Source organism: Anopheles aquasalis, chromosome 2 (assembly GCF_943734665.1).
Source record: "Anopheles aquasalis chromosome 2, idAnoAquaMG_Q_19, whole genome shotgun sequence".
Lineage (NCBI taxonomy): Eukaryota > Metazoa > Arthropoda > Insecta > Diptera > Culicidae > Anopheles > Anopheles aquasalis.
Genome location: NC_064877.1, coordinates 35,275,001 through 35,285,000, shown reverse-complemented (window position 1 = coordinate 35,285,000; position 10,000 = coordinate 35,275,001). Strand labels below are relative to the sequence as shown.

Sequence of the window (10,000 nt, the reverse complement as noted above, 5' to 3'; positions counted from 1 at the left end):
CTCTGGCTCCTCGGTTCGGTTGAGGAGAAATTCTTGATTTACCGGTTCGCCAAAAACCCGTACTCGGCCATTGCGCGCGAACGATCGAACGAACGATCACTGCTGGTGGAGGTTAGTGTGTCTCTTTTTTCCTTCGCTTTTTTGACCAGCACCTTTTGCGATCGTTGTATGTACGAACTCGCTCCCATAAACACCCTTTAACCCCTTAGGTACGGTACCTGCAAGTACCGATCGGCAAACCAGGTAACATCCGATCAGTAGACGAGGCTTTATGTCTGTGACATTGCCCACTGGTCAACTCTCGAGAGCTCGGCCTAGACGCAGACGTCAATCCGACTGTCAAACCCCTTCACCTTCTTCTTCTGCTTTCCTGTGGACGAACTTGAAACCCTTCTGCAGTCTCACCGGTACCGGTAGTCAATGAGCTGTCCCCGATCGTCTCGAATAGCGCACGACGAGGATGCTGATGCTGAACTTCAATACTGATCCGATCATCACCTTCCAGGCGAAGGCGAAGCAGACACATGCAAGAAGAAAAAGAAGGAAGAGAAGAAGAAGTAAAGGCAGGATTGACCGCAGGGATTCGGTCGGCTTAAGGATTTGCTTTCGGGAAAAGCTGGCTGGCGCCAGCACACGCCCCGTACGGCGGCGTAAAGCACTGTCGCCAACGCCTGGCTCCGATTTAATTGCCAAGTACTTGAGGCACACAAACACACATGGTCCGAGGGCTGTCACTATGTACAGAGGTTGTGCCTACCCCTTCCTTGGGCGATCGGTGTCGGGATCGGGATCCAAGTACAAGAGATTCGCCATCGAGATACATCCGATCCGACCTGCTAGGGATTAGCTTACTCCTTCCTTCTTTGCGCTCAAGACCTCGGCGTCTTCACCTTCTAGCTTCCGGTACTGACCAGCACACCAGCACATGTGTGGACAGCTTCACTGAGCTTTAACGAAGCACGCGGCGCACGCGGTGCACGCGGAACCACAAACTGCAACAGCAGCAGCTACCATGAATGCATTTCGATTCATTAAAAACTCATTAGACGAATGAAAATGATCTACATGCACCGCACGTGCCCGTCTCGGCGCCTGTCACAGGCCAACGCGGCAGGAGCAAGCAGCGGATTGCGATTACGATCGCATGTCGAATCGGTTCTCCCGGCTGCCGATCTGTAAAGCCACGCACATCAACTTCAGATGCGAGTTACCGGGCGAGACACATGTGTACTTGGAGTTCCCTCTGTGTTTCCCTGGAACTCGCTGTCGCTGCTATCGTCAGAACAAAAGTCTTCGATCCGGACCTTCTTGTGAGGTCGAGGGGACTGAAGATTGTTTGGGAGAACAACAAACTTGTGCCAGGACTGCAACTGGACATAAAAACCCAACGAAACGACACCCAACTCAACCGAATACCGAGGTTTAATGTCTTTAAGACGTCCCAAACACACTTAAAATCCGCGTTAGCGAACCGAAATCCTTCGATCCCGCGACGGAGTCGTCTTCTGCAGGAGCGCGCGTAGAACCGCGCGTCTCTTTATGGCGACCAGAGGTTTGTGACCATTTGATGACGGGCACTCCCCAGCACCCCAAATCGAGCAAGCAAATCCCTCCGTTTAGGCGTTAGTTAATTAACGAGCAGTTCGTCAAAACACGCTGCTCGATTCCGGCTCGGCCACCAGGAGCCACCGAGTGGTTCGCGTGGCCCAAACAATCGTCCGCGCGTTTCGCCCGCCCGATTCGTTAGGTGATTGGCTTTTATTAGTCACCCTTCCTAAGTGGCCACAATCAATCGCGATACACCTATTCCCGGGTTCGCCCCCGGGGGAGGAGGAGGGAGGGATGTTTGTCCGAATTCCTAGAACCAGCTTCCCGGGTCCCTTAACGAGAGACGGAGAACCACAGAAAGCATTAAAACCGCCTCGGCCAATGGTAATCAACAGATGTGGCTGTTTCACCAATCCGTCCCCCCCCCCCCCCCCCCCCCGGGCCAGTGAGATTGTTCTCTGCCGATAGTTTCGGCTTCGGAGAGGCACGGTCCTGGATTCCTCGTTCTGGGCTGCATTGGCATTTGTAGTGCTGCGACTTGTAACAAGGATAACCGTTCACTTTCCGTTCGTCCTTTCTGGAATGCAGTGCAGATCGTCGAAGGAGGAGAAGAAGAAGAAGAAGAAGAAGAACCAACCAAACTGTTTCCAAATATGTTTTTTCCCCTAGCGCTTTTCTCTCCGACACAACAAACACAACGCCTGTTGGCGCAAAGTGTTTGTTGGCCCAATTTTTCCCCGGCTATCCGAAAGGTCGGGAGGATCGAGACCTTCCCCGAAAAGCCGGCCAACCGATGTGGAATGTGGTTTTGTGTGTGCGTGTGTTGTAACAGCATAATTTGATTTTATTTAGCATGATCGTGCAATTTCGGCGTGTGCGCGCGCGCGCTTCAGTTTCAATCAGCCATCGCCGTCGAAGGCGCACCCCAGGACCCCCGGTCTAATCCCCTCGGTTGGCCGCTTGGCGTGAAAGATGAAGACGCAGAACTGGCGCTGGTGAAGGTAAAAAAAAACCTTTTAATGGCTTTAACCTGTGACCATGTGTCTCAAGCGCCAGCGCGCCATCTAAGAAACAAAAAAGGAGGTCCCGCGTGCCCGCTCTGGTTATATGTGGAGCACTTTTGGGATCCGGCGCAGAAAAGGGATTCTCGATCGGCTCGATCTTTAACTAGAGAAGCGCACGGCACGGTGGGCGGGTACACCTCACTCTCTCTCTCTCTCTCACCGATCGACCCTTTTTTCATTCCTCTCAACCGAACGCCAGCCTAATCTCGCTTCGCAGGCCAACCGAAAATAAGCACTTATTTGTTTTAATGTGTTTATTAAGAAAAGCCTTTAATTTCGAAGCTTTTTTCGGGAGCCCCTTTTTTGGCCGGCAAGCGGCGTCCACGTCACTCCCACACACACACACACACACACGCAGAACGATGATGAAGGTGCGATCATCGAAATATGATCGTCTCGTGTTGTGCTCGTGCTGCGTCGTTGCTTTCTGGCCGGCGTTTGAGTCACGCCGCCGCCGCCGCCGCCGCCGATGCCGCAAAAGGCCTCTGTTCGGGCATGCGATCGAGCGAGTGAACCGGCTCCTTGTGCCTGGCCTGGCGCTCCACATTCACGGCACACATGTGGTTTCGATCAGGGGGCCGCCGTCGCCGCCGCCACGCAAAACAGAAGCCCACTTGGTAGCCGGAACGCTAAATTGAATTATGACAGTTTGATTGTGTGTTTGGCCCCGGGAGGCTGGCTGCCGATTGAAGAGCCTCTCGAGAGAGGGTGAAAGAGAAAGCTCACGAGTGGCCGAGTGTGGGGGAGGCGGGGAAATGGAGATCAATCTTAGAAGGGGCCCCGGTGAAGGCCACGGGGCTGCGCACGTCTGCTGCGGGCTCGCGACAGATGGATGGAATTTTAAGTGGCGCTGCAGCCACCACCATCGCGCCGCACGGATCTCCGTCCCTTCGCTTTCCACGGAGGATCCCCGGGATCCTGCTGCATACGGCTGGCGGTCACGTCTGCGCGCCACTCGCGGTCGCAGTTTCGGACACAAATGTGGTAATTAGCTTCAATTAAGACATCAGCCACGATGCGACGACCATCGCCGCCACAGCCGCCGCCGCCGCATGGAGATGACAGATTAATTTTTGCCGATTAATGGCGCTGATGGTGACACGGTGGTGGTGGTGGTGGTGGTGGCGGGGTCATCTGGCGCACTAGGCGGAGGACCAGAGCGGAGGCCACGTCTAGGAAAGTTACAATTAATTGCAAACTCTCTTGACTCTGTTGGCAATTGAGTGCCACTCGTTTCGGCAATCGCTTTTCGTTCGTTAGCTGCTGCACCAGCGATTTTCCTCCATTTTCCCTCTCTCTCGGCTCGGTGTTCGTGACCTGCCAGTATGCAGGAGCCAGTTGGCCACCGTTGGCGTTGAGATCGCTTTTCACGAAACAGCCACGAACTGCATTCCTCTCTTTTGCTCAGCGATCTTTCGTCTAGCGGCCTCATTAGACTGAAGATCCTGCAAACGGATGGTGGACAGTGGACGGACGGACAGACGGACCTGATTGAATTAGTGTCGCGTCCCGCCGACATCAAATTGTCGCGACGCGAGACGCGGTCACGTCGTGACGACGATGAACTGCCGCGATTAACCGGACACATTTATGCATTTATCTCGGCTCCATCATACACCAAGGGGGAGGCTGCGACGCAAAAGACGTTAATGTGATCACCGCCCTTCCTCCCACACCCCCCCCCCCTACCTTTTTCGCCATCTAAAAGAATGAAGGACGAGGTGGAAGCAAAGTTTCGACATTTACTATCGAGCGTCAGCGTCGCTAGAGCTCCAAAAAAACCCATAAAATAGTCCCAGCAAATAGTAGTAGTGTCTTTTTCGGGGGTCCCGAACGCCCGGGCGATAATAAAGCGATCGAAGTGAACTGGCCGAGGCGGACACACGGAAGCACACCGAATCCGAATCCGAAACCTTTGGCATGCTAATGTCTTTGCCGCGGCGAGTGAGACTCCGGGGGCCCCCGGTGCGTATCATGTTATCGATTATTTTATGATCTTTCTGCCGCGCTCTTCCACCTCCAACCTCCGTCTCGTTATGACCGCTAACGACACCCACCGGGAGGAGAAGGAACAACCAGCTGGCACCTGGAGGCGAACTGCCTGTTGCGCGCTGGAGGAGGAAGCGCTAGAGAAAGAGGTCATAAAGCGGCGCTGCGTATAGCCCTTTTCCACAGAGAGTGATGAGATATCAATCAATCTCCTTAGTGCTTCTCACTGCAGACGCAGAGGCGCGCTGCGTGTTGTCGCCGTTTCGTTGATTCGTTTCGTGTCGATTCGCCGAGAGGCGATCTCCAGTCCAGTCTCCAAGTCCACCAAAATCAGAAGCAATAAAAAATTAACCATCTCCTAGAAATCGTAAAGCCGTGGCTGACTCTGGCTGGCAGCAAAACAAATCGAAATGCGGATGATGGCCGATGCCGATGGGAGACGCAACTAGCCGCTAGACGAGAGGGTCTACCTCGAGGTTAATTTGTGTCTCCTGGTAGCGGGAAGTAAATCAAATATTTAAATTTCGACAACCAGTGGCCGGGAGACGAGGCGAGGTGCGTGATGCGCAGGCCCAGGCAGGCAGGCAGACAGGCAGGCAGGTGGAGCAGACTCGTGGAGAAGGTCGCCGGTCGTCCTAATGGCTGGCTCATCAAATTGTGATTGAAACACCACGAAGGAAAGGCAGCAGCACCAGCGTGCTATTGATTGCGCGCATCAAATCCAATCAAATGATGGACTGTAGCAAAATGGAGCACCGGAGAGCACATTGGCAGGACCTTGGGAACTCGACGTCGCTTTATGTTCCTTTCGGGTCCTCGCAAAACCCACGAGAGGGTATCCGTTGGTTCTTGATAGTTAATAATAGAAAAAGGCATTTTAAGAAGACAAAACTCGGCTGCTCGAATGCGCGTATCGTAATCGGATCCGTGCGCTGGTGCAATTGAAAACAAGTAGCAATGGCCAACAATTGCCACAAAACACTTCCAGTAACATAGAAAAACGAAGGGAGAAGTGAGGCGCAACCCGATTAAGCATCTTTTAATTACAAACCTCACACGATAGGATATGCTTTCTGGGTTTTGGAGCAGCATTAAACAACAAAAGATTGCACGCCACAAGTCCACGGACGGCACTCCACGGGCGGTCATTAACGGGCGTCTTCACGCGAGGCCGCGGAAAATTCCGGCATTCAAATCTACCGATCCCACCCTGATCCCTGGCGCTTGTCCTTTCATTAATCGGTGCCTCGCGATCCTTGCTGCCGGAATTGCATGCTGGCACGAAGCTGGCTGGCTGGCCTACCTTGCCACTTGACGACTGACATGCAACGTGCGCTAAGCAACGGAGTCGCGTCAGTGCGAACGAACGGAGAGACGAGAACGAAAGCCTTCAACGACTCAGCAAGCGACGAACCCCTCCGCTCTTTGCTCCGTTGCTGTTGTGGCCAAAAATGTTCAAATGATAAAGTAATTGCTGGGCGAGTAGGGCCTCTCTCGGTGCTGCTGCTGGTGGTGATGATGAGAGGTTTTATTGTTGTCTTGGCGTACGCCGTTAACATCCCTTCCCTGCGCCCGGGGCCTACGTTTGGCGGGATTTTGGCGTGCAGAATAATTACATTTCCGCGACGCGTTCAACCGTTCCGTGCGCCCGACCGTCAGCGCCATTCTTGATGGAAATCTCAATTGCAATTCCCGTCCCCTCTTCTTCCCTGTACATCGCATCAAATTGGCAGCCTTCAATCAGCACAAACGATGGCCACAACGAACAGGCGGGAACGTGTGGCGGCGGCCATTGCATTAGTCGCTGCGACGCTGCCACCACCGAACACATCGCGGCCCTTTTCGGCCTTCACTGCTGGTTGGTTGTTGTGTTGGTGTAGTAATTATTGTTAATTACTTTTTTTATGTAATTGAAAATGAAAAACAATGCGCTTCCCCCCAGCGCTGTGTGATGCGACGGAAAAGCCCCTTCGAACAAGTACCCCCCCCCCCCCATCCCTCATTCCTCATACCACCCACAAAAACATCCCCAGCGACCCCAAAAATAAAATAACAGAAGAACTTACCGTGGGGTCCGTAGCTGGTCGGGTAGTAGCGTCGATGCGAACCGTTCTCGAGCGGATAGAACGGATTCATCTCGGACGGATCGACGGCCGCTGTCTGGTGGCCGAGGGCGGCCGACGTGCCCGGTGAGCCACCGAGCCGCTGGTTATCGTACCAGCTGCGCGCTTCCGCTGCCGATGTCATATCCATGATTGCTGCGATTCCTCCTTACGTTCGGTGATGATGAAGGATTCTTGCTGCTGCTGCTGCTGCTGCTGCTGACCTCGCGTCACACAACGGTTGTGGCACACAGACACACGCGCGCACGTACACTTTAACACAAAAACACACTCCGCCGAAGCACACTTACAACGAAACACACACTCGTTTCGAAACTTCCGGGCTCGGAAAAAAAACGCACACTTTCGTTCACTCGCGCAATACGCCCGAGAGAGAGAGAGAAAGGTCCTTTTTTTGGGATGAGTTAATAGCACTCCGGAGGTCACCGGCTACTGGGATTGTCGTTGCCGTTAGTTTTCACTGCTGCTCCAGCGCCTGCTGCTGTTGCTGCTGCTTCCCAGTGACACTCGCACCGTCCATCGTCACCGCACAGCTTCCTCTGATGCCGTGCATGGTTGTTCCCGGAGTCGAAGCTGCTCCTGCTACTGCTGCACTTATCTCTTTACCGTGTCCGATTACCACCGCGGCTGCGCATTAGCTCTCACTGCTTCCCGTCACGCTCACTCACTCACAGTGTTCTCTCGCTCTCTCTCACTCGAACTCTCCGTCTGCCTGTTATGCAGATCAATGCTGAGGATGGGTTGCTGCTGTTGCTGCTGCGAAGAGCAAACGACGACGACGACGACGACACACGATCGAACGCATGTACCACCCCAGGCCACACGACCAAGCCACGCAACGCACCGCACCAGACCGGGCGCGTACGTTAAACAAAATGGAGGATCGCGCGCAATTGACGACGACGACGTCGAGGGGACAACAACGCGAAACGGAAAAATCCGATTCGTCGATGTGCGATGCAACCCCCCTACCCGGGAGGAGGAACCGTACCTCTCTTCACCTTTGTCACAAACACACGCACTCAGCAACCGTATGCGTGTGCAAACGAAGCACACACTGCTCTTCGATTTGTGTCCTGCTGTCCCCTTTGGGGTGCGTTCCGCTTTCAGGCTTTCGGCGTGGATTCGGTTGTTCGGTCCATTCACATCATCTTCCACTCAAAACTCCAAACTAATAACACCAAACGATGCGCGATGCGATATCATGCACCCAACGCGCCCCTTTTTCCTTGCCTTGTCCGACTGCACGCAATATTCGGTTTCCGCCACGAATGTGCCACGAAGAAAGCGACCACGAAGCAGCAACGGTTCCTAGTTGCTGCTGCTGCTGCTGTAATTTATACACAAATTTCTCGCTGCTTGCTGCGTTGGATGAAACAAATTATTTTCTCCATTACCACCGGAGGGCGGCTGGTGATGACACGGGCCGCTGTGACATTTTCACTCCAGCGCCAACTTTGACTTCCTTTCTGGTTGCTGGTGCTGCTGCTGCTGGTGCTTGGGGATCTCGCGTGAGCTCAATCTGTTCGGAGGGGTTTTTTGTGGAGGAAAGAGAAAAGGTAAGAGAGATACAGGTTAGTAATCAGTGGCTTAAATAAGCTGGAAAATTGTCTCTCCTTCCATGGCCGGGGATGTTCCATTTTTATTTTTTTGGAGAGAGTTTTTTGGATGGCGCCAAGGAAGACACTAAGAGGAGAAGGGAGGCCTCGAGTTCCATGTGAACTTCGGGGTGTGTAATGCCTTTACCAGATATCACCACCACCATGGGACAGGACAGAGGACAGGTGAAAAGACAGTACACACTCCTGGGGCCTCATCGCACGGTTGGTTATCGTCGGTATTGTTATCACCGGCTGGATGGCTGGCTGGTTGGCCGGTCTGCTGCTGGCGACCATCATCATCGGCGGAGGGGAGGCAGATGATAAGGAATTCGTTTAAACAACATCGTAGTCACATCTTGCAGAGCGGTTGGTTTCGTTTCGGCGCCAAGCGGCCAAGCGGCCAAGCGGCGTGCTATCGCGGTCATGTAGAACTAGACGATACTAGGTTCGTGATTGCCATCCGCTATCGCCCCTACCATCATCGCATCGCAGCCAGTTCGCCGGTCCAGCTCGATTACTCGGTAATTTATGACATTGGAATGATGTCCACGTCTGTTGGGCTCGGTTTGTGGTGATGATGTGGCGATTGCTCACCTCCACCGCCTTCCTCATGTTTCCACCCCACCGACGCTTCAGAAAACAATCTTCACAACGCAGAAAACAACGAGCGGCCGTCGAGGGGCGTCGAGTGGCAGGAACTTGGCGCATACAATGGCAAAGGTATGTACGTATGTGTGTCATGTAGCAGCATAATGCTCAGCTCCCTCTGTGCTCCTAACCAAACCTATGCTGTGGCATCGATCACGGCGCTCCGATAAGCGCCATTTGAAGGAAACCGAACGGTGAGGCGAGCATAAGGAGCAGAGGACCAACCAACCAACCTCTCTGGCGGCGAAGGGAAGCCACCATAAACCAGCAGCAGCACAAGACACAAAATGGCGCGCGCGCGCGCTCGTTCGCTCGCCAGCACAAAACACAATCGAGAGGCTGGGCCCCGGAGGTGCCCCGTGGTGTGCCCATCGATGGCAACGAAACAATCGCGAGGCACCGTTCATGCCCTGTACACTGTTGTTTGCAAATGTGTGTATATATGCTGCATAAAATATCAATTGCATGTTGCTGCTGCTGCTGCTGATGGTGATGCTGGCAAGCGTTTCATGGGCGCACTCGCACACCCAGAGGTTGGTCCGGCCCATCGTCATCATCGTCATCATCATCTCACGGTTGGGGTTTGAGCTACAATGTACCGTTGCACCGTTTGGTCGCGCAATCCCGGGACAAGAGGATAAGGACCCGTTCCGCCGCTTCCTCTCTCTCTCTCTCTCTTTCGCTCGCTCGCGGTCTCGATATTGCAACAATGAAGTTGTTTTGTTGAGGCGAACCTGAGAGCGAAGGATGTGAATGGGAAATGGGTTCGGTCCGGCCCGTTCCGGTGTTGGCCCGTTGAGGACGTAATCGATACTCTGGTTGTTTCCTCGGAGGGATAACTAGCACGGGCGCGACCTCGAAAGGTGTCACTCCACGCCGGCGACCAGCGAAGCTTGAGAACGAACGGAACGAACGGAAAGTGTGGATGTCACCGTCGCTCGTCCACGGGATCCCTATCCGGTATCATGTTTCCCGGCGCTGACGCCATTACCTGGTCCAGATGCACACTCCAGTGTCCGCCAGAATG

General features: G+C 53.8%; 1 protein-coding gene across 2 annotated transcripts in view; it reads right to left on the bottom strand.

Annotated features, from left to right (window-relative positions):
* The window catches only part of LOC126571938 (transcription factor GATA-4), a 95,167-nt gene that overhangs the window by 76,114 nt on the left and 9,053 nt on the right, over positions 1-10,000 (bottom strand). For both annotated transcript variants that reach the window (XM_050230849.1, XM_050230850.1), the window contains exon 2: positions 6,668-8,246. In XM_050230849.1, the coding sequence (XP_050086806.1) occupies positions 6,668-6,854 (187 nt within the window). In that variant the 5' untranslated portion in view covers positions 6,855-8,246. The remainder of the gene's footprint in view (positions 1-6,667; positions 8,247-10,000) is intronic.